We start from the raw sequence: 25,868 nt of genomic DNA on the forward strand, positions 1-25,868 counted from the left end.
GAAAGGTCAAAGAACTACAATTCTGGAAAATCTTAAAGAAAGAAGTTGACTTACCTAATGTAAAAATATTCACTGCTGCTACTTTGTCTAAGTAAGTCTAAGTAAAGTTGAAATTATAAATGGTTCCACCACAATAGCTTTTAACTTCTCATCAAGATCCGGGCAAGTAAGTATGCATGCACCTGAGCTTTGTGACAAACTTACACCTTCACATCTTTCTTTTCCTAATCCTGGGATTGACAGCTGGGGCCTGTGGGGAGCATGATGAATAATTTGGTGGGCAGAAAGAGCTGCAGGCAGGCGGAAAATTTGGAGACAAAAGTAATAAAATGGCGAAGTCAACAGCTTCATGAACTATTTATCTTTCTAGAAAGCGATATGTCCGCTCCCTCAGTCTCATTCTCAACTGTTCCTCACTTCTAGCCACCTCACTTGTCAAAGCCCACCCCGCCGTCCAGGCTTTATTGAAACTTTGATTCAGTTTCCCCAAGTTGTCACTTTTTAAGGACTGGGTGCAATAAAGGAGACAGGTTATTGGGGGAGAAGAACACAAAATGGGACTAATGAAAAAAGAATCCTTTACTTGAGAGAAGGGGAAAAAACGCGCAATACAGTGTGATGTGAGGTTGGAGGAAGCACAACAGTTGACAGTGATCTATAGCATTAATATGGGCTGCTACAGACAGTCTGCTTCGGGCAGGTTAACTATCTACTGCTGAAAAAGACAATAGACAAAGGTGATATTGTACAGCCTTCCATGCAATGTGATATTTAGTTTTTGTAGACCTGTGGTTATCAAATTGGGGTTAAAGTTGAGTGAATAATATACACAGAACCATACTTTCCAAAAAGTTCACAATTTTCCAATTCCTCATTGAAAAAAAAAAAAAAAGGAGAAGTCGGGGTGGGAGTAGGCTATATTGTGTTTTTCCATCAAATTAAAAAATCAACACAGGATAAAAAGTAGCAAGTGTGAAAACAGTGTGTTGACATTGCCCAATCCAAGTCAGATAACAGTAGCAAGTACATATTCATATTAAACATTGATAGTTACAAGTGATTGTCTGTCACAGGGAGATAAACATAGAAGCATTTTTCTCTGTGGTTATCAAACTCATAAAAGAGCATAGACCTACAGGATTCAAGCATATCTTGAGCCTCACTGTATAGTCATATAGGTCAAAGCAAGACACATTTCGTGAACAGTAGGCTAGCTCAGTTCCAATAACGAGCCATGTCACTGAGCCAGCATGCAGAATAGAAGCCTTTGAACTTGCTCACCTAAACGGAATGCAATCACTAGGTTATTAATTACACCTGTGCTTTTTTCCAGCTGTAACCTGTTTTTTTAGTCTATGGTTGTGACGTGCCAAAATGTAAGCAGTGACAAAGTGTGTGCTGGTGTATGCAAGTAATTTTAATAGCTTACAACAAAAACATGTCAGTATTATTAGAGACTTATGTTGGTGTTATTTTACTGCAAGCCCTAATTAAGTTATTAGCTATGTTAGTTTTAACATTTTCAACATAAAAATGAAAAGACAATGAATATATTTGAAACATTCAAATTACATAATGGAATATAAATGTAGGCCTATTACACCCCTGATATTTTTTTCTACAGGTCGTGTTATTGTTATGTGTGAATAAACATTTAGTTTGATGTTTTCTAGCAAGCAAAGGTGGCTGACAAACTAGCTTACATTAGCAATAGTAAGCTAAGCAAGCGTTAACAGGTTTCACAGCAAAACCGAAAACCTTTTATGGCGCTATTGCAACAGCTTAATGGGTAGCCTAAATGGCGGTTATTTTACTAAATAAAGAAGACGTGTTTTGTTTTTTAACAACGCCACAGCTCTTACCTGAGGCTTGTGACTAGCAGCTTTCTTTTCTAACTGAGAGCAGAATTCGCTGGCGGGAAAACTGTAGTCCTTTAACCATAGACATTATAAAGGATAGACGCCGCATTGGGCGTTGAGCGCGAGAAATGCGGGCGCCATCTTGGACCGGTCACACGTTCCACTCAGTGTAGTCTGTTTGGCAGGTGGAATGAACTGTCAGCGCATGTAATTAATCATATCTCATTAAATACCAAACTGATTTTCACGCGGTTTTCTTTGCTGCAAAGATCATACATGTAGCTAAGATACAGGGCACAAGTTTTCGACCAGTAGCGGCCAACGCGGCGTCTATCGGTCTATCCTTTATAATGTCTATGCCTTTAACGACCAAATTGTCAGGCAGCTGTAAAGTGGTGAAAACTGTCGCACCTTGTTGCAGTGCCACTTTGGCGCATGACGCCATCCGCTGGTAGATCAGACCAATTTCATTTGGCATTGGGGTTATTTCATCTTTCAACAAATTAAAAAAGTACGGGATGAGAATTGTTAGAAATATTAAATCATCAAATGAAAAAAATACTCATATCACTAATAATTTTGTTGGATATTGATAAAAAAGTTGATAATAAAGTGTAAAGAGTGTCTTTCTCAGGATGTGGACAGACTATGCTGGGTCGTCCATTTTATGGTAAGGCTGATGGTTTGATCCTATTTTGTAATCTCCAGTCAAACAATAAACCCCAAATTGCCTCTGTTACAAAAAAGAAAAATTGCAAATATGCTTAGGCTATAGGCCTATACCGGAAGCTTAAAAATAGCACCAACACTGCTGCATCATGTAGGCATACCTTACATATTTTTATTTGTATAGGCTTATTCCCACTTCGACAAAAAATGCAAAACAAAAGTAGCAATCATTGATTGGGTCTCAGCCTTTACAGTAGGCCACATGGGAAAATATTATGGTTTAATAGGCATTGGTTTTGCATTTCTGTCTCACTCAGTATCAGTTTCCCTCTGTCTTAAGGACAATATTATGTGCATCTCTGAATGCTCTTGATTCATGAATAGGCTGCATGTTTGCTATAAATGACACTAATTCATGCTAAATTAACTATAGCCTACGTTTGCTTTACTTAAACTGAACTTTCCCCTTAGCCTCCAAAAGCATTGCTTTTGAGAGAGCCTCAACAGTGAATTATTGCTATGGCCATGTAAACGTGTAAGGTTTATTTATGTCTGAAGGCCATTTTCTTGTAAGAATAGCTGGGGAAGTGCATTTATATTTAAATCGTCTCATTATCTCCCATTCCCCATAGTAAGGTTAAAGGTCACATATTATGCTAAATGCACTTTTTAAATGTGTTCTAACATATCCATGGGTCCACGGTGTGCCTAGAGACTGCCAAAATATTTTAAAAAATAACAATCTCCTTTTCTCACTCTCCCCCTTTCTGAAACCCCCACCCCTCCCCCCCAATATACTCCAGTCAGAATTCTCCTCGTTTCTGACCTCACAAACTGGAAAGCCAGAAGCTTCCACTGTGCAGCCCACACCCAGCATAGTACAATAAATTATCTGAAAGTTTTTTTCAGCAAACAATTAAAGAAAAACGTATTAGGGACCACTAAGACCATATAATATGGTGTATAATAGTACCGAAAAGTGTATAATATGGGAGCTTTAAATCCACATCTGAATGGAAATGTGTTTGCTTTTTTCAAAATATCAGTGAGCTGTCGCTACAGTCAAACACGAGTAAAACACAGCAGTCATCCATGTATATGTGATACCTGTCTCAAGCTTTTAACAAGAGCGAGGCAAATCTGGAACGGGGCCCTGTAGCATTCCTATCAGCATGTTGATACCCAGTTGAGCAGAGCCACTTGATTTCCTCTAAAGGGTAATGTCACTGGAATGTGCTTTGAGTGCTCTCTCTCTCGCTGTCTCTCCCTCTCTTCTGCCGCTTGGGTTGTCCAAGAGTTGAACCCATCATCACACAAGGCAGCAGGGACGACAAGAAGTTCATGGTCCCTCTTTTATCATGTATAATTTAAAAAGCAGAGATTAAACATTAAACTCACTTCAAACCTTCTTCTATGTTTGAGTGGTGGTGGGGGACGGGGGGAGGGTGGGGGGCTCTTCTGTTGGTGGTGGTGTCAACTCATCACTGACTAGAGCTCATAATGCAAGTCCACCTCAATTACATGTCTAAAATACTGCTTCTTGCTATCGCCAAGGCTCACAGACACAGTGTGTGCTATAGAGAAAGGCACACAAAATAACAGCTCACAAATATAGAATAGGCTGTCTCCAGAGACACTATGAATACAACTGTATTTCACTTTGGAATATATTAAGCATGGTGGCATGACAACTTTCAGGGTCGCTTCCTTGAATTTCGTACAATTTCCCTTCAGGGATGAATAAAGTATGTAGGCCCATGTATCTAGGTCTATGTATCCATCTGTCTTTGAAAAACAAATAGATTTTATCATTTCGTGGATAATCATATTCTAAAACCTGTAGAGTTTTGCACAAATCACTTTGGTGGGGGAATTATTTAGGCCTAGTGTTAATTAGGAAACTTTGCCTTGCATGTGGTAATGAATCCATTGAAAACCTATCTTCTATTGTGCAAAGTGATGCTCAGTTACATACATTAAACGGAAAAGAGCATTAGAATAGCATATGTTCACTGGCTAATTAGGAGGTCCAATCAATAGTCTCAACTTGCTGTGAGATAAACGCACATTAGACCCGAAAAACTTGCATCTTATGTAAGGACTTTGGGCATTTGAGGCTCAACCCACTCAAAGCACTTCTGTTAAGGACTGCAGGCACTGCACTGAAAAACAGTCTTGTACAGCTGAAACGACATTCATTGCAGGAGAACTGAACAGTATAGGCTCTGGTCACTCTCTATATAATGCACCTCGACACCAGCTGCTGTTTCTGATTACTGTTAACATGTATTGTCTTTTTTGTATACTGAGCCCTTTTATGAAAGAAAAAGAGCCCAAACATTCTTACCAGAGGACAGGATAAAAAAAAAAGCATATACCGAATGTTGAAGTGCAATGCCAGATGAAAGCCTTCAAGTTGGAAAGTGTGCGGTTGTAGCTGTTCAACTACAATGAGAAGCTTTTCTTACCTTCTGCTTCTAAGACTTGCTTTACCTGTGAGTGGATGTGTGGACATGCATGTTTGTCAGCGTTCTGAAGTGAATAAGAAGTGAAGGTGAGTCAGTGGGGAGCTGGTGCTGGAATGAGCAGGATTGATGTGCTCACAGCAGGCAGCCTCTGGATCCATCATCATCATGGCTTGGTCTAAATCCAGCTCTCTGGTTTGTTCAGTGCAGAGGTGTATACCTGCAGTATAGTGCCCTTTACAAGTCTCTGTGGCACGGGAGGCAAGTGCAAGAGTAGCTCCACTCACACAGGATCGCACACAAACGCAGACACACACACAAATGAACGACATGTAGGCTACAGTCTGTTGCTGAGCAGACCTGTGCGGAGGGCTAAATTAGGAACAATGAATGTTGTAATATCAGGGTGTTATTGCTGGAACAGATTCACACTGAAGGCTGTGCATCAGACACACCAGCTGTGTGTCTAGACACTGTTACTTAGCAATGTAAACAGGACAGATGTAGCACAGGTTTACGTTTATACTGAATAGAAAAACTCTATACGCAAAGTGCTTCTTCATCTGTGTAGACAAAATGGACAGCCAGTTCAACTGAAAAGCAAGCTATTTAGTAGAGACAGAAATGTTGCAGGATTATTAATAAATCATCGAAGAAGATACCAAAATGCTAACACAGTTCCAAGAGGAATATTTCATTTATTCAGCTTGTGTTTTTAGGGGACCATTTGGTACGAGGGGTTGAGTAAGTTGTTGCTGCATTTTCTAGACACTGAAAGACCTGTCTGTTTTGCCTCTCAAAATTCGATAACTGATGTTAGCTCAAGGTTTTGAATCTGCTTCCATACACCCTTGTGGCTCAATGTCGACCCATTCAGCTTAGGGTAGAAATAAATAAAATTAAAATCCCTCTATCGGTGCTGTCAAGAAAGATGGAGCTGTGGCAACCCACATGTATGATATATGGATAGTACATGTTTTGATGATTGATTGCTTTCTATCAAGATCAGGTCAAAAGACATTGAAAAACTTACACTGTAGCTCAAGTAAAAAATATTAAAAACAAGGACAGAAATATCTCAACCACCCACTCGGGCGACTTAAAAAAAACAAATATACAATTGGAAACCAACACTTCTTTGAATTGCTGTAATCATTCTAAATATAAAGTCGTAGTAACATTTGTGTCAAGCGATGTCAGTCACGTTTGTTTCCATTGGCATAAGTTAACAGTGTCATTTGATCCCTGTCGGTATTAAGGGATTAAAAAGGTTCCCCCGTCCTCTCCACGTTGTTGACAGGTGTTGTGACTCATTGCTTCCATTAGCATTAAGCTGGCTCATCAATAGGCACTTGGCTGTTCCATCAGTCTTCCTCAGATGTAGCCCAGGGGAGCCCAAACCATACAGGTCTCTGCCAGTATCGAGAGCAGCTGCAATGGGCACCCTTGTTCTGTCGGTCACCACACACACACACACACACACACACAGACAGACACAGACACAGACACACATACACACACCCGCAAACTTACCTGTCCTGGTCTTTGCCTGACAGAGAGGATTCAAGTGCCACTCAGAGCTTCTCTTTGTTAAAGTTATCTGTCGATGCTGTTGCGTCAACGTAGCCCTTTCTGCTCGTCAGCATTTTAGTGTTTGTCAGTACACTCTTGTTTGTCATTGTGTGTCAACTTGATCACTAGGACCTTGAGTGTGTGTGTGTGTGTGCGTGTCGGTGGGTGCACATGTGTGGCACAGAGAAAAGGCAGTGGGGGCTTATCCAAACATGGAGTATTTTTCTGTAACTGTCAACTTTAGTAATATCTTGTACAGTATTTTCATTTATGTATGCCATGTAGGTGTGGGTGTGTGTGTGTGTGTGTGTGCGTGCGTGCGTGCGTGTGTGCGTGCGTGCGTGTGTGTGTGTGACTGTGTAAGTGTCAGGTGTGGCAGTGTCAGTGTCAGTCAGTGCGAGACTATAGCAGTGTCAATGCATGACAGCCAGCCATAGTCTGATGTGATAGTGTGCCACAGTGAATGACAATGTCTCGACTTACAAACCAGCGTGTAGTCTTTTGGGAAAGAGTGTTGTTTGGGAGAAAGCTGGGACAAAAAAGACAGAAAGAATGTTAGGAGAGGGGAGGGGGGGGGGCTACAGTTCATCGTGGAGGGCCTCTCCCTCTGCCTGATCCAGGGCTCCTATCAGTAGCAGGGCTCCGCTAGCGTTGTCTCTGACAAAGTAGATGAAGGGGTGGTCAGCGTAGAACATCTTGGGCTTTCCTACCATCTCCTCCTCCAGATCTGCCTCTCCTTTGCCAGCCTGAGGAGCCAGCTCCAGGGAAGCCCACTGCAACACTCCTCCCAGGTGGACTTTCCCCTTGCCCTTGGCCGAAACCCCGGAGAAATCAGCCACCTTCTGGTCCCAGGCATCGGTCAAGCCCAGGGCAGTCAACTCTTTCTGGAAAGAAAAAAAAACACACAGAGCGATGGAATTTTATGGAGTGTCTTAAATCGATTCTCTCCCCGAGGTTGAGGCCATCCTACATAGAGACTCTCTGCAAGTGTAAATGCAAACAAGCAGCTGCCTGCCACGACACTGCTCAATTATGCACGCAAGAATACCAAATGACAAGAGGGGAGGGAAAACAACATTTTAAAATTTCATGATGCTGTGACTTTCAGAAGCGACGGTGACGTGCAGCAGCAGCAGTGCCCTTCCCCAAACTTGGCCACATGATATTAACGTAAACATAAACAGGGACGACGCCCCGTCCAAAACAGTCAATCAGTAACTTTTTCCCAAGGAGTTTTTTTTTCAACCATAATGTTTATTTACTTTTCTATCAGGCCCAGAAGAGATTGGAGATGGGTATAGGAGGGAGGCTGACGGTTGCCCTTGTTGTGAGCAGGCAGAACAAAGTGGGCGACAGGCAGAGAGGAGAAGGAAAAGAGGAAGCAGAGGATGAATAATTTAAGAGTGATGCCCCGTGACCTCGACACCTCCTTTTGTTTTGCCTGTGATATGAATTCCACAGAAAGTCGTCGGCATGACAGGTAGTTTATCCTCCCATGGCAGAGGGCCACTCATACTGACAGGCATCTCCAGGGGCCACATGAGAGCATGGTGTGGGTGTGAGTGTGCCACTGTGTGGACTCGCTTGTGGAAAAGTTACAGGGGGAAAAATGAGTGGGTGCAAATCTGGTTTTCTATCAATGTTTAACCCTTAGCTGAGCAAACTCTTAAAGCCCAAAAGTTCTAAACAGTAAAAAAGCAGTTTTTTAAAATAAGTTTTATAATATTTATGAAAATGGATTTCCGTAAAAGCCTATTGAGACAACCACCTTTAAAATCATATATTGATTTTTACTATTTTAGACCAGCTTTCCAGATGCTATAATGTATAATGGAAATATTTTGAAACTGCAGGAAATAACACAAATTATTTGGATGATTTTTCTTGTTCCGTGGATTTCTTTTCAAAATCAGATTGTGATAGCTATGCCTGGCTCTTAAAACCACATGCTAATGGGCAATTGTAACAACGCATGTAGAATGACTGCTCTTCTACCTCAAGTTGACATGTGCCTGCACTTGTTCTTGATCCTATCAGATTTGTATGTCTAAACATTGAATAAGTAAATATGAATACAGTTGTAGCCAGCTGTCATTCCCTTTGCAGTGTTTCCATGCAAGGCTCTCTCCACACAGAGACACGCGCGCCACCTCCTGCTCTAATGCACTTCTATTGTTCTCATCCATTATTCTTCCTCTTTTCTTCCACCCGCTACATCACTGTCTGCCTCCTCTGCTCTGCCACTGGCATGGCATCCCCATCCCTCATCTGACCCTGTTGCCTCTATTTTATCCCACTCAGTCTCTCCCTCTTTCTCTCTCTGTACCTAACTCAGTCTTTTTTCCTAACTGGCTCATCCCTCTCTCGCTCTCTCTCACTCACTCACTGACAGGCAGGCTCGCCCCGGTATACATCGCTCTCAACTTCTGGATCTCCATCGGCAATGATTTCAAGTTTTGCCTTTTCGTCTTTTAACGAGAACACAGTAACAGGTGGATTCCTCAAATCGTGATGGACAAATGCGTGCGTTTGTTTGTGTGTGTGTGTTTGTGTGTGTGTGTGTGTGTGTGTGAGTGTGTGTGTGTGGAAAAGCAGGTGGTTTCTATATCTCTCTGTGTCCCTCATTCCTTTCACCAGTAACCCCTGAGAAGTCGGCCCCCTTGCCTTACAGTAGCGCAGGTGCCACTATGAAGCATATAAATAGAACCAATGAACCCTCTAAAACCTTGCCCTTCCTCTCTGACTCATGACTGCTTGTCATGGGGAAAAGCACTTGGTTAATTCTTTGGAAGCTGTAACATGTTTAAAAATGAAAGGAGCCATTGGCTTGAAGCTAGGACAGAGGGGTGTCAGAGGAGCCTACGGTGGCCTTGTGCACAACAAAGGAGTGGCACTGCATTATATGGGAGAGAGAGAAGCCTCTGGGAGGTGCTCTTTGGCTGCCCTTTCTCTCTGAAGCGCCACATGAATCTTAGATGGAGCAGAACTGGGTGGACTGCTGATGCCTCGCGCACAACATCAACGAGCTATTTGTCTGCGAGTGAGAGCCACAGGCACTGTCAGCTCGCGGTTCTGTGTGTGTGTGTGTGTGTGTGTGTGTGTGTGTGTGTGTGTTTAGGGCTTACTCGGCCTACAGCGCTGCAGTGGAACCAGGCCTGAGGTAGGATGGCATCCACCCTCAGGCGTGCGGCACTCCGCATCACATTATTTCAGCTGGGTGGCTGCGCCCGCTAAGTAGCTTGTTGGGTGTACCTGTGGGGGTTTTAAAGGGGAATGGGTTGTGGCAGCCAGGGCATGTTCCATTTTTTTTCTGGAAGGAGTCACTGATGCTCATGCACAGAGCAGGCATAGGGAAAGAAAGAAAGAAAGAAAGAAAGAAAGAAGGAAAGAAAGAAAGAAAGAAAGAAAGAAAGAAAGAAAGAAAGAAAGAAAGAAAGAAAGAAAGAAAGAAAGAAAGAAAGAAAGAAAGAAAGAAAGAAAGAAAGAAAGAAAGAAAGAAAGAAAGAAAGAAAGAAAGAAAGAAAGAAAGAAAGAAAGAAAGAAAGAAAGAAAGAAAGAAAGAAAGAAAGAAAGAAAGATGAGAGGGAAGCAGAGATCAAACCGTGAGGCTATTGCCAAACAGTGCTCCTTTTATAACAGCTGCTGAAAACTATGGCATTATGCACTGGAAAAAAAAGACCTTACCATGATCAAAACCATGGAAAGACTACACACCATACATAACAACTGGCTACAGCATCATACATACAAGAAAGGGCAAAGAAACAACAAAAGAAAACTTCCTATTATCAACATTCTATTATCTATATCTATACTTCTATTCCTGACTGTACAGAACTTCAGGCCAACTGTTATTCTTTTGAAACGTGCTCTATAAATACATTTGAATTGAATTGAATAGAAATGTGTGTATGCTCAGGTAATCAAATAGTTATAGTGCATGCAGTATCCTAGGGTGGGGAACTTTGTCATTCCCCTCCATCTCTCCATTGTTTCTTTCCTGTCTGAGTATTCATTATTACTTCACTACAGCCAAATAAAGACAAAAATAACAGGCATTAGAAGATAAAAAAAAATATGTGTGACGCGTACATCAAGACTAGCCTGGCTCCGCCCGCCTACCTACTTCCGCTCAATTTTCATTTCACTTCAGTAGTCAGTCTGGGGGTGGGGTGTGTTATTGGGATTCTGCTCGTCCAAATTTTTAGCGGTCCAATCAGCGATCAGAGCGAGTGGCTGAGAACGATGACGTCGAAGTCGCGCTCCAGTTTCAGTTGAATGCTGCGTTCCTTTATACTCGGAACTCGGAGATTTCCGACTTGGTAGTTCCGAGTTCCGACCTGTCTGTTTTCCAGTGCATCTGCTCGGGAAAGCATGGACGCCTACAACCTTTCTCATCCAAATAACTAAACGTTAGGCTCTAGCAAGTTACCGTTGCCAGGTACCGGTAGATCCATAGACTACAATATAGTGAAGTCGGAAATTTCCTATTTCCCTGTACAACTGAAACGCACCGTCAGAAGCCGGCTCATGACATACGTCTGACCAAACGTGATGTGATTGGTTGGCTAATCCAGAGTGGCACTGGGCAGATCCAATAGTTTTAAACTTCAACAGACACCCGCCTCCAAGTGAGTGAACGTTTGCCAATTACAGCACTTCCAGACCTTCTGTACAAATGAAATGAAGTACGATGGTCTGGTTGGACCAGGCTACATCAAGACTACAATCAACCCAACAATCAACAGAAACTAGGAATAAACTCTCCTTACCTCCACTGCTGCTGCCCAGTTTACACTTCCTGTTCCATCTGGCTAACCAATCTACTCCGCCAAATGATTCTTGTAAGCTGCCCCCACCTTTAACAACTACAGACATGTTCTGTTTAATTCAACACTGCCCTTAACATCCTGCGTGGGTGGTTTTTCCAGCATGCTGCATTCTCCACTGGCATCATCACAGCTCCATTTCATGGACACAGTTGATGGAGGCTTTATAGAAATGCATATAAAACTCTCTCCCGACGCTTGAAAGCCTCTCAATCTCTTTACCGAGTCTCATCAGCAATACAGCTATCGGTATCTTATTTACATGGGCCTTTACCCATTTCACAGGATCAATATGCTGTCTGTGTCTCAATCCCCGCGTTGGATTCAACAAGACAATTTCACCACAAATGAAAAAGGGAAAACAAGAAGCCTTGGCTTTTAGTGAGATATCAAACTAATAGCCATGAAACACATCGGATTAAGTCATATGATGCAGGGGCTGCGGTAGCCATGTCAAAACAGCTGTCCCTCGACACTGTATACTGTGGAGTGTGCTCCTGTAAATATTTGATGGCCTTTTTGACCTCATTAGCCGTGATTGAGTGAGCTCGCCGGTGAACACTCATACGTCTTAGTCACCGACTGGAGACACAGCCGGACTGGAGCTGGAAGCTGGACCATTAGTGCGTTTGTGCGTGCGTGTGTGTGTGTGTGTATATATATATATGTGTGCGTGTGTGTGCGTGCGTGCGTGCGTGCGTGTGTGTGTGTGTGTGGCCTGGTCAGCAGCACTGGATCAGAGACAGAGGGAGAGAGAGAGAGAGCGATGAGGGGTGGTTCATTCACTGACCTCTGGGCCAGGCTTGTTAAGAGGATTCTCCGTCTCTCTGGCTCTATAGACTCCCCGACACACAGTCTGCCCTTCACCAGAGGAGAAACACCACAAATAGGGAGACGTAAAAAGAAAAGAAAAGAAAAGAAAAGAAAAGAAAAGAAAAGAAAAGAAAAGAAAAGAAAAGAAAAGAAAAGAAAAGAAAAGAAAAGAAAAGAAAAGAAAAGAAAAGAAAAGAAAAGAAAATGGCAGACTTCTACAGCTATTTATAGTTCTCCCTCCGTGACACTTTTCAACCCTGTCCCTAAGGTACCATTGATCGTCCTCTCCTCCTCCACCTCTCCGGCTCACTTGCCTGCAGAATGTCACTCCTATTTAGGTCAGCAGAGCCAATGTGATGCTGAGTGATGGCATATTACAGTCACATGTGGGAGACCTACAAAGGGGAATTAGATTCTTGGGACTGATATGCCAATCGAGGACAGAGGTGAAGGAGGGAGTGGGGTGCCTTAGGGCTGAACCAATTCCATGCGAGGGTGCTCATGGGGGTGTGTGATTTCCTTTGCTCTCATTTGCCTCACACAGGGGACACGAGTGTTAGGGCTAACATAGGGCTACACACCCCCTGCTATGATCCGCTGTTTGTCCAGATGCCGCCCTCTAATCTCAGGAGTCCATGGCCGACCCCGAGCGCTGACAGACAGAGTGGTAAACAGTGTTAACGCGCGGTGATGAGCAATTATTTGCCCGACCCAATTGGAAAAATGATGGTCAGAGAGAAGACATGGCAGGGCTGTCACTGGCCAAAAAAAGGCCAGCCAGACAGACAGACAGACAGAGAGAATGAGCCGGGAGTGGGTTTGTTCAGGGCTGCAGCCCTTTCATAATGATTCCTCCGATGCACAAAGCAAATGAAGGCAGAGAGAGAAAGGGAGACAGAGGCCAATGCGTCCAAGTGCTTGTCCATAATTAGGTTACATAATGAGAGCAAAGTACAGCTACTTTTAGCTATTTACAGGAGTCCATTTTTTTTCTCCTTTCTCTTGCTTCTGTCAGGCTAACTCTCTCCCACAGAGACACAAGAGGATTTGTGCAACAGCCTGTTTTTATGCTCTTTTCCCTGCCAAAGCCATAGCCGTGTCAAAAAGAGTTGTTGCGAGCTTTAGTTGTAGATTACAGCCTTCTCCCCAGAGTGTCCTGACAATGTTAATGTCAAAAGCTTGTTCTTCAGGGCATGGCTAGCAGAAAAACATGGCAGCACAACTCTTCAGATGTTTGTTAAACTAGAAAAAGGGCAAAGTGGATTTCGTCTGCCCATGATGAGGTTAAAATGTGCCGCTAAAGAGGACATGCTAATAGGTTCCAGTCAGTGTTCCTTGCCCTGGGGAAATTGGTTTTAACGGCATGCCTTCTCCATCTGTCAAGTTTAACTAACCACTCTCTCTGTCTCTTTCTCTCTCTCTCTCTCTCTCTCTGACCATGTCTTTCTTCATCATTCAAAACAGTTATGCCACCAAACTACTATATATCTCACTGTCTAAAGGGGTGTTGTTTAGAAGCATATGATTGCATACAGAGTGCAAGTTGTGGCAATTGAGGTAAAGATGAATACATGTCATTTGAAAAAAAGTTCAAGAAAAAAAAATAAAATAAAAGAAAGGGTTAGAGTTATTTCTAGTGAGTTCTGAGATGAGGGCACTTTCACAGGTGCCTCTTTTAGTTTGGCTGAATCACACCATGGAGCTCTCACCCCCTTGGTGCGGTTCATTTGGACAGGTGTGAACACAGTAATTGCACTCGGCCGATGACAAAAATAAACGCACAGAGACCTTTATTTGAAAGAGGTGGTCTCGGCCTTGTAACAAAGGAACACTGGGATGGGTTGGTTTGTGGTGGGAACATGATGCGACCTCCATACGACCCAACTGCAGGAAGAATTGGGCCTGTTTTGGATTAAACTAGCTCCCGTGGCTAGAGATAGTCCCAAGTCGCACATTTCTACCGATCCAAGAAAATGTTAAATGATTTGCATCATATAGACCTTTAGCCTTCTTTCCTGTCCAACAGCTAGGCTCAACAGCATTAGCATGTTGCTTGCAAAGGTAAGTGAATAAACTAACTCATCGGTTACAGAATGGTTTCTTCTCTCTTTTTCTTATTAGCAGAGAGAAGACACATTCATGATCTATATATTATTGAACAACTGTAAATAAAGAAGTGAACTCATAGAACCATAATAATGTGAACAAATCCTATTTTTCCATGACTCACACAATCAGCAGGACATTCTGTGTGATTCAAGCTACTTATCGTTGCACTTGCCTCTGCTATGGACCCATGCGGCCTGGTCAAATACAATACGTGCCTTTTTCCACAAGCTCGACAACTCTCCAACCTTCCAGTCAGCGGCTTGACACAGCCTCCGGTTTGGCCCGGTTTGAACCTTAACAGCCCCTGAGCATGCACATTAGCATCAGCAGCCACTGAGCTGCTCCCTGTCTGCCTGGTGCCACCTCCTAGCTTTCTCTCTTTCTGACTCACACCAGCTACCTGCTGACTCTGGGGTTAACTGGGGGACAGATACACTCTGACTATCAGCTGGACTGTGGCATGATGTTTGTGCTTCTGAAAAAGGGGGTATGTGGGAGTCTTTCAGAAGCCCACCAAAGACATACATGTAATGGGAGGGAGGAGAAGAGTGTGGGAAGGAGAGACATTTTAAGATACTTGAGTCAGAGTCTGCATTGATTCTAGAAGCTAGGCCACTGCTTCAGTTATTAGGAGCATTAAAGAGGCTCTGGAGGAAGACAGAACAGTAGGCATAAAACAGAGGTCACAGGTGACCAATGAGAAGGAGTACTGGCGATAGAGTGGGAAGAAAGCAGTGTAGTGTGTAGTGAAAAATGATGCAGGAAATAAATGAAAGATAGAAGCCAAAAGGAGAAACTACAATCGAGGCTGCACGCGGGATCCACTCTGTCAAATTCCACCACGGCGGGATTAAAAAAGCTGAGCAAGCAACCACTTTCTCACTGCACATTTAATGTGCTGTAATGTACATCACCCCAGTCTGCTGTGTCAAGCACAAATGGAGGGGGGACATGCATTAAAAAACTAACTTAAAAAAATAAATAAGAATCAACCTGTATTGCCCCCATGAATAACACCTGCAGATCCCCCTCAAAAGAAAACACCACTAACCCTATTTTCCAGGGACGCTAAGGTTACTCCTGAAATGAGGCCAATTTGAGAGCACCTGGTTGTTCACATTTACTCCAAGGATTTGCCAAAGCCTGTTATGTCCAGCCCACTCGGGAAAAATTCAGAATCTGCAACCATATATGCACCACAGGAAGGGGGAACTAAGCAACCACAAAACCAAGAGAATGTAGGCCTACCTCACATAAAAAACAAACATGACCCAAAAATAGAATGGAGTGTCACAGATGGGTTACATTATTGATCGCGCGCAGCCTTTCTCAGCCAGTCAGGTGAAGAATGAGATATCAGACGAGTGTTTTTCCGAACATTGAAACTCTGTCTGCCGTAGACCACAGACATGATGCATTTTCCCTGAACTATATGGGAACCAACAGTCTATGAACACAGAGATTGTGATTTACAGTCATATGAAAAAGTTTGGGAACCCCTCTCAGCCGGCATTATAATTGACTCTGCTTTCACACAAAAAAGATAAAAGTGGTATGTCTTTAATTTACCAGGAACAGCTAAGTACTGGGATGTTTTCCAAACAAAGATTTTTTTAAAAGCAGTATTTAGTTTTATGAAATTAAATAAAATTTGAAAAACTGGCTGTGCAAAAATATGGGAACCCTTGTGGTGTTGTTGATTTTAATTCCTGTAACAGCATGTAAAACTGAGGACTTTAAACACAAAGTTGGTTGGATTATGTTGTTAAGCCTTGAACCTCATATAAATGTCTGTTTAATCATGATACAAGGTATTTTAGGTGCCTAAATGCAAGTTGCACTTCTCTTTGACTCTCTGCAGAAGTGAGACAGAATGCGATCATCAAAACAGCTCCCAAAAGATCTTAAAAACAAAGATTATTCATTGTCATGGTTAAGGGGAAGGCTACAAGAAGCTTTCCCAAAGGTTTCAATTGTCAATTTCTACTGTAAGGAACGTTGTCAGGGAATGGAAGGACACAGGCACAGTTGCAGTTAAACCCAGGTCTAGCAGACCAAGAAAAGTACAAGAGCAGCATATGCGGCGGATTGTGAGAATGGTTGCACACAACCCACAGATCACCTCCAAAGACCTGCAAGAACATCTGGCTGCAGATTGTGTATCTGTACATGGTTCTACAATTCAGTGCAATTTGCACCAAAACATCTGTATGGCCGGGTGATGAGAAGGAAGCCCTTTCTGCGCCCACGCCACAGATACAGTTGCATGGAGTATGCAAAAGCTCATTTAGACAAGCCAGATTCATATTGGAAGAAAATGCTTTGGACTGATGAGACAAAAATTAAGTTATTTGGTCTTTATAAAAAGCAGATGTTTTGGTGCAAATTGCGCTGAGTTGTTGAACGATGTACAGATACACAATCTGCAGCCAGATGTTCTTGCAGGTCTTTGGAGGTGATCTGTGGGTTGTGTGCAACCATTCTCACAATCCTCCACCTATGCCGCTCCTGTTTTTTTCTTGGTCTGCCATGCCTGGGTTTAACTGCCACTATGCCTGTGTCCTTCCATTTCCTGACAACGTTCCCTACAGTCGGAATTGACAATTGAAACCTTTGGGAAAGCTTCTTGTAGCCTTCCCCTAAACCATGACAATGAACAATCTTTGTTTTTCAGATCTTTTGGGAGCTGTTTTGATGATCCCATTCTGTCTCACTTCAGCAGAGAGTCAAAGAGAAGTGCAACTTGCATTTAGGCACCTAAAATACATTTTCTCATGATTAAACAGACATTTCTATGAGGTTCAAGGCTTAACAACATAATCCAACCAACTTTGTGTTTAAAGTCATCAGTTTTACATGCTGTTACAGGCATTAAAATCAACAAAACCACAAGGGTACCCATATTTTTGCACAGCCAGTTTTTCACATTTTATTTTATTTCATACAACCAAATACTGCTTTTCAAAAAATCTTTGTTTGGAAAACATCCCAGTACTTAGCTGTTCCTGGTAAATTAAAGACATACCACTTTTATATTTTTTTTGTGAAAGCAGAGTCAATTATAATGCCGGCTGAGAGGGGTTCCCAAACTTTTTCATATGACTGTATATACAACTGGGGTTTATCATGGAGAAATCTATTTAATTTTGAGTTAAAAATGTATGTAGGGTGATAGGAGGTCAAGTTTATTCAATCATTGTATTCTTAACTTCTTCTATTATGACGATAAGAACAATAACTTACTGTGAGTTTAACATCCTCTTTTAACAACCTTACACTTGAAGTTTGGTGTGTTGGGCCCATACTCTTCACCAGATATGAAAACAGTGGAAGTGTGTTGTACTAACCTGCAGACTGAGTGTGCTGGTGAGGTTGGCCTTGGGCAGAGAGATGGCCACACTCTTCTCGGTGGTCTTCTCCAGCCACTTGGACAGCAGCTCGAGGGTCAGAACTTTCTCCAACCTGTCCAGGCTCTCCACATGGAAGGGCAGCAGCAGCATCACACTGCACCGGCCCCCCGATAGAGGCGCCTCCAGAACCTGCACCATGTTTTCTATGTCTTCGTGGTGACGGTACAAACCTAGGAGGGTAGGACAGGCAGAGAGCAAGAGTGGAGGGAAAGAGAACATTTTACACAATGTTACATGTTTTGCTTTTTCAGCAGTGGCTTTGAAACAGGAGCTCTCTACAGTTCTCTAGGGATTTGGATCAGATTTGCATTTTTCAGCGGTGTTAACTGCAGCTATTTGGTGCCACCTGAGTTCTTCCACCACCCGACTAAATGATCTGAACAACAGGAGAGAAAAACTCTACAGAGTAGGATGAAAAAAAAAAATCCATTCAAACATATTGTGAATGCAATGTAACCCCAGACAGGATGACACCGGATCGCTGTAATAAACGTTTTCATGAAAGGGAAAAATGTACTACGGTATAACATTGAATGGAATACAATGTATCCCACAAACATCTTTCAGCAGAGCAGAAATTCACTGCCTTGTTGCGTCGTTCCAACACAATACATAAAATATGAAATGTGCACTAAATAAATCATCAGGTACACAGGGATAAATATGAGGGAAGCAGATTGGACCTTACAGATGTTCAAGCCATTCTAGAACTCAAATTGCTTTTCGCTGCATTTCTTTGTTGGCAGGAGTACAAGCAGCAACAGACTGGGGTTTTTTACCTGCTCGGTGCATCATCATCACTTTGGTGTATTTCTTCCCCAAGAAGGTACGGCGATCTGTTCTCTCATCGCTGAACTCTCTCTCCCACAGCCCTGAGGAGACAGATAGACAAACAGGGAGAGCCACTGTGAATACAGAACACCGGCTAGCCTACTGAATGATTGAAAGAGGTGAATGGTGGCCACCAGGTGAAACCATGAATACATATAGACCTGATACAAGGTGACACCGGCCGACACCGTGCTCATTAATCATCAATATCTATTTCTCATAAAAAAAAATGTCCGCTCTCCTCAAAGCTGCTGACTTGTGCTTGTACCAGCGAGGCCGTTATGAGGTCTTCCAGGCCACATCAAGCCCAGGCACCACATCCCACTTGGCCCTGCTAACCCCCCTGACCGCTGTCAATTTCAGAGGGGTTGAGAGCTGTGGTGGAATAACTGTTGTAATAACCGCACAACACTTTCCCAAAGCTGCTGCCTGGCACCGTTCAATACTGCAGGGGACAGTGGATGGTTGAGTGATTAGGACTTCACTTGTTCTCATGTCACTCTTTGTGAATGACACCCGAGGCCAGCAAAAGGACAGAACTAAAAATGATTTTCAGAATGGCTTAATCAAAATGGTCACCACTCCCGTAACACAATACAGAGGCCAAAAGAGTCATACGTTCTGATCAAAGTCTAGAGACCTAATCGCTTGGCTTTATTATTAAAATGCTCGCATCGGACAAAGCATACAGAACCTTCCATTCTCTGCACCATTGAAAATCATTAAGTCGTCTTTAAAATGTCAATAGAGAAAGTGAAAAATACCATTTTCAAGTTCCCTGAGCCCAAGGTGATATTTCCAAATTCCAGATCATTTATTAAAAACGAAATTTCAAATGATATAAAACCGAGGAAAGGAGGTTATCAGATCAAGTGCCACATATTCTTATTCCAGTGTTTTGGTATTTTTGCTACATAAAACACATGAAAAAGGTACTTGAGATTCTTTATTGCACTTCCATCAATCTGGTGCACTTGCAATAGACAGACAAAAACCAGACTCTATCAGAGACTATGGCCACAAACTTGATATCATCAAAAGTAATGGCAATCTATCTGATAGTTGTCGTTGAGATATTTCCCTAAAAAGACAAATGTAAACCTCTTAGTGCTATTAGATGAAAAATGGGGGGATGACCAAAGTCAGTAGGACTTGTCCCCTAGGAGCAATGAATGTCTGTCCCAAATTCAGTAGATTTAGATATATTTTGTTTTTGTTAAAGTTGAAAACCTCAAAAACAACCAAACGATTCAGCAGAAGCAAACATTTTCCAAACCTTTTTTCTTGGTGGAAAAGACATATTTCAAACTCTTACTCCCTTGATAATGTTATCAGGGCTTATTTTTCTGCAGACCTCTGATACCTCCCAAGAGCCACAGGAGAGTCAACATTAGAAAACAATTTTCACAGGCTGAGTTGTGCTGCTAAGGATGAGTAATCTGAACTTTATGTGTCAAAAATCGGTGCGGCTTCAAAAAAAGTTTCATTGACTAACACAACTGATGACAACTGATTTTCTGCTTCTGATTCATTAACAGGACTTATTCTTCTAAACACTTGGGGTGGCCTTCCCCGAGGCAAAAACCACCCAGCTTCCATTGGCTCCGGGCCAAACACAAGTCACAGCAAAATGACAGGTGAGTCCCCCCCCCCCCCCCTACTCCCCCATCCCCCCTTCCCGGGCGTGCAACGGCAAGTCAAAGACATTTGCTCCGCTGCCTATGACATCAGCGAGTGAAATATGATCGCAGTGGAATTCAAAAACAACTGGCTGCTGAAGGTTACCTGAAGTGGCAGCCGTGTTGTTGAACGGATGTGATAATGATGAATAATTCCCCCCCACAGTGTGTGTTCTACATGTGTGTAAATACTAAGAGGTGTGTTCGTGGCGGAGCAGACAGTGATTTAATGATCTCATCACCAGCCTCCACAGCATTGATCTTTGTGTGTGTGTGTGTGTGTGGCTGTGTGTGTGTGTGTGTGGGGGGGGGGGGGGGGGGGGCTCAAGTCGCCTGTCCTGGGTTTTGCACTGCACCATCCTTCCTTTAAAGGGACAACACTAGAGATCACTCCAAACATGAATCCATTAATATCCATCGACAATAAACAGTGAGACAATTGGCCGGGCTTTAGAAATCCAATCACTCACGGAGTTACCAATTCAAACTGTAAACTTCAGGCAAAGGAAACCACGGGGAGAATCAATGAGAGCGAGCCGGCTCCCTCTCCTCCCTCATCAACTTTTGATTACAAGTAGTTGTGGTATTTCAGAAGCTGTTATTAGAGGTTAAATGTGTGGGGACTTGTTGTTCTCTCTCTCTCGCCTTTTTTCTTTCCCTCTTCTTCCAGTTCTCCATGTTGTTGTGCTGCTGCTGTCTTGTGTGTATGAGTTTCTCTCTCTCTCTTTACTGTTGTATGTATTTTCCCTTTATTTTATTTTGCTTCTTCCGTCTCCATTGTTTGTTTGTCTAAAACGGGGAACAAAGGCTGCATTAATTAACTAGTGTGGACTGGAACTCCCAAGGTAGGCCTCTTACATGCCTCAAACTAAGTCTGTCAATCTCTCTCCTTCTCTCAGCAGGCCACCCTCTCTTTGCTTTCCTCCCTTTTTTAGTTGCTCTTTACTTTTTTCCCCCTCTCTTCTTTGTGCCCCTTCCCACCCAGAAACAACTGCTCTTTCTCTGCAGCCCTTTTTAGCTCAAACTCTTTAGCTGTTTTAACATCTCTCTTCTATGAGCATGTTGGAGTACTAATTGCCCGTGACCTTCCCCCTTGTTTTATTGAATGCAGCATACTAGCCCGGGGACAGGAGGGACAACGAAGAGCGTTTTTTAATTCCTTCAATAATTAACTTAAAAGGGAATGAAAGTTAAACAAACACAACACAGGCAGGGGAAGCAGACACCCGTTTGGTTCCAAAAGTCTTTCCAGCACCATCTCTGAATCCATCACATTATCACACACTTTGAATTACCTCCGGAAGCTGAAATCGAATTTAAAATAAAGGAAAGCTAAAAAAATGACATGGGGGATGGGGGGGGGTGGGGGTTTGGCAGCTTGAAAAAGCAAGAAGCAAAACTATTGACAACTTTTAAATGATGAATCAAAACTAAAAGGAATCCAATTTTTTCTTTTCCATAATCTAATTTGTGTGCCGCAATCAGCTGTGTAATCTAATTTGTATATTTTTCCCTCCGCGAAATTAATGAACCGACGAAACGAGGGGTGGGTTGGCAGGAAAACTCATTTTGTAATGAAGTCAATACATCAAACAAAGCAAATTAATTAAGTTGCTTATCAATGTATAGTGACTGTCAGGGAATGTTATTTTCAAAAAGGCGGTCTATCTGTTGGCAACCTGTTTTTCACTTGGGCGGCATTGCCTCTCTTCTTTGCAAGTAATACAAAAAAAAAGAGAGAATACTTGCAGGAGGAAACGGAGGGAATAGAGGCAGATAGGAGCAGATAAAGGATGTGAAACGGGAGAGAAGTGTGGGAAGGAGGGGAAGGAGAGGACAGGGGTAGATTAGACACGCGATAAACGGTGACAAAAGCAGAAGAAACGTCCCGAAAAGAACCGGGCGAAACAGAAGGATATATTTAACGCACCATCATCTTTTGTGTGTGTGTGTGTGGAGGGGGGGGGGGGGGTGTGTGTGTGTGGGGGGGGGGAGGGGGCGCTGCAAACAAAAATTGAGATCCGACGTCAGCGGCCACACAAACGCTGGCAGTGCTCTGAGAAAGACGGAGATGATAAGCTTGTCCATGGAATATGTGATAAAACTATTGAGCCTATCTTCCCACTTTTGGAACAATAAGTACGATCTAAGAGGAAGTTCTTTAAAGTCTTACCGCAAAACACGTTTGTCAGAAAAGAGAAAAATATGTCTTTACAATGTGTGCGGTGAATTAAAAGAGATGAACATTCATAATGCATTTTATAAAGCCTTATAAACTCATTATAATGTCTTGTGAATGGGCTTATAATGCATTATATAGGTGACCTTCATAGAAAGGGATACAGAGGTTTCTTACTAGAAAAGGTTGGATGGTGTTTAAATTCATTAAAATTATGAAATTGTTGTGATTTCAAAGTTATATTTTAGTCATTTATTTTGTTGTTATTCAGCGTTTGAGTCTAGAATATTGGATTTAACATCCTGTTCCAGAAAATACCAATAAATGGTACAATCCCAAAAAATTATTAAAAAATTTAGTGTGTTTCACTCATCAACTAAAATCTAGTTGACAGTGCAATTACCGACACCCTTTAACAGCCGAATAAAAGTGAAACTCATCTACTTTTTCCAAGAGGGCCGAATGACGAATCATGAATTTCAGATAGAGGGATTATATGGATATGTTTCTGGGATGCAACTGTTTTCGATCACAGATGGGGCTTTGTAAGTGACTAGCATTCGCACCCAAGAACATTGACTAGTTTCCACCACCACCGCAGCCCTGTCACAAAGAACAGATCCGCGCCAAGCTGTGGGGCCGCTGCAGACTTGGAGCGCTCCGAGCACAGATGTTAGGCACTGACACAGAGGGGGGGAGTGTGTGGGGGGAGTCTGGACACTTGTTACTCAATTATTTAAGATGACACATCACCCCCCAATGGAAGATGAATAAGCTCTCAGTGATAGACCCCAGAATCATCCTTTATCTGCTGTGTCCACCAGCTGGAGTCCACCGCATGCACACACACACACACACACACACACACACACACACACACACACACACACACACACACACACACACACACACACACACACACACACACACACACACACACACACACACACACACACACACACACACACACACACACACACACACACTCACACACAAACACACACGCGGACAAACACACTGCACTTGGGTGGGCATGCTGGCACACACACACACACACACAGCGTAGTAGTGGGCAAATTGGAAACAGTACACGCACACACGCCAAGTTAATATTCTAAGACTTCTCATCCAATGCAGCAGAACAACTTGAACACAGAAGCATTGCATAATTACAACGGCTCCACAATCACAGGGCACAACATTGCAGCATTAGTCGGTCCAGCCCTAGTTGCCATTTTATGCGTCTACACACATCTGATCCAGCCATTTCCAGCCATTGATTGGATACTCACCATAATTGAATATTCAGTTGGCTTGTAGAGTTGCTTCATTTAGGGGTCAGAGCCAGCACTGTTGTGGACACACTGACAACACACTGACAAATGATGACTTGTTTGCATACTTTCTCATGACATTTTCCATTACCACAACCAATGTCATTATTTTCCCTGGATTTTGGGACCATTTGGAGACCACAGACCACAGTTAGGGCGGTGATGAGAGCATCAAGACCAGCCCACACAGTAAACTACTTGTGTATAGGCCCTGTTTACTGTGTAGTGTACACTGACTGCTTGTAACTCACCTTTAAAGCGCAGGGCATTGGCCAATAGCAGGGCTCCGTTCTTAGCCTGGATTTCAGCCTCTAATAAAGGAGCGCCCTCCAGTCCTCCTAACCCTGCTTTAGCCCAGGTGTGGAGCTGCTTCAGGTCAGCCTTGGAGGAGTCTCCTTTCCCCAGGGGCCAATGCTGGAGCCTGAACCTGGCTTGGCTCTCCTTCACAAAGGCCTGGCTGACGTCAGGAGCTTGCTGCTTGGAGAACAGAGCGGAGGATGTGTGCAGGAGAAAGCTGGTCCCATTGGCTTCAGTCAAGGTCTTCAGCGCCCCAGATACAAGCTCACCGGCATGGGGACCGGCCTTGGTTGGGGAGGGGGTCTTGAGGAGGTCTTGGAGCTGGCCAGCAGAGGAGCCCCCTGAGCCTCCACGCAGCGCTTCCAGGGAGGAGGCCAAAAGCAGAGGGGAGAAGAGGGTGTTTACCGAGCTGGAGTCGTTGCGCAGGGCCCGGTACAGACGCAGACCCAGGGCCCAGCTGGGGTCACCCAGGGGAGAGGGGGTCAGGCGGGGTGGGGGGCTGACTGAGGCAGCAGCAGGGCTTTTCTGTGATGAATCGCCGCCCAGCACCAGGAGAACTGGCAAAGAAATAAGGATGTAGAAAGGAAGCCTGGGCAGCATGGCAGCTCTATAGAGGGAAAGGCACAAGAAGGCGAGTCAGTTAAAAAGCTAAAAAGTGTGTATGTGTGTGAGAGTGTGTGTGTGTACAGGAATGAGTGGAATAAAGAGAATACACTCCTCTCATTTATAATGCAAAACTACATAACTATTTCATACACACACATTGGCAGATTTTTTCGTTTTACAGTTTAATAGATGCACACACTGTTATTATTGCACAGTTCATATTAGAGCTGAAGCAATATAAACACACCCCAAGGGGTTCCTTCTCCCCCTGTAAAACTCCTACTCGTTGAAACAGCAGTAAACTTGATTTTGTGCATTCCTCCCCACTTGACAACACGGTTATTATCTCACCCGCTGCGCCAAACACCAGAGAGGAACAATTCACTTTGATGAAGTTTCAAAGGAATCTGTTAAGTCGAGGAGTGAGCGCGCGGCGGGATGAAAAGGCGAACATGAAATACCTACGCGTTTTTTTTTTTATATCAATATGCCTTACTATAAATGACGAGTCATTGATTGCCCAGCCGGTATCGACAGTAACAGCCGGGGCGGGACATTGTTGCGTTCAAGTTTGCTCTGTCTGTTGTGATTTCCAAAGACCTCTCGGCTAAAATAAGAAGGAAGGAAATGAGTTTGTTCGAATTTACCGTTAATTAACTCGTTTCTTTTGGTTTCCCCTGTCTGTCCTCCGCCGCTGTCCTCTCGCTGGCTGCTCTGTGCTCCAGAGGAAGTGCTTGTGGGACTGGGCTCAGACGTGGCAGCTTTCAGAGGAAGTTTGCCGTCTCCCCTCAACTTCACAGCGCGAGCTCTGACTGCGCCTTTCCAGAAACTTCTAGGCGACGCACTGAAGCAGGCTTACCGTCCACTGTTAGTTTGAGTTAAACCAAGGCTATGAAGGCCAACGAAAAAGTTGTGTTAGGGGAATTTAAGCGGATAACACCCGAAATACCCACCCAGTCATACGTGTGTTACTGAATTAGCCCATTTCTTAAAATAAACGCGGTTTAAAAAGTAACACAGTGAAAAAAGGCACCATAAAAGTAGGCTAAATGTAACCCAGTTGTAGTGCAATTGTAGGCTACTAGTGTACATATTACAGCTTAATATGCAGCTTTGTGTATAAAAATGGATAGATGTAGGCCAATATTGAACCCAATGCATCCTACCGCTGGAGAAAAGAAGGTCGCTTTTAAAGTCAGATGTGGTGCCTGGTGTA

At 43.3% G+C, this 25,868-nt stretch overlaps 1 protein-coding gene across 1 annotated transcript; it reads right to left on the minus strand.

Moving 5' to 3' along the window:
* Positions 1-5,686: 5,686 nt before the first annotated feature.
* Positions 5,687-25,432, minus strand: serpinh2 (serine (or cysteine) peptidase inhibitor, clade H, member 2). The gene is made up of 5 exons (XM_080051569.1): positions 25,300-25,432; positions 24,001-24,653; positions 18,506-18,598; positions 17,664-17,896; positions 5,687-7,449 (listed from the first exon to the last, which is right to left on the minus strand). The coding sequence occupies exons 2-5, from the start codon at positions 24,644-24,646 to the stop codon at positions 7,144-7,146; spliced, it is 1,278 nt and encodes a 425-aa protein (XP_079907695.1). The 5' UTR covers positions 24,647-24,653; positions 25,300-25,432; the 3' UTR covers positions 5,687-7,143.
* Positions 25,433-25,868: the final 436 nt, after the last annotated feature.

The sequence above is a fragment of the Ammodytes marinus genome (genome assembly GCF_949987685.1).
Source record: "Ammodytes marinus genome assembly, chromosome: 23".
Classification (NCBI taxonomy): domain Eukaryota; kingdom Metazoa; phylum Chordata; class Actinopteri; order Uranoscopiformes; family Ammodytidae; genus Ammodytes; species Ammodytes marinus.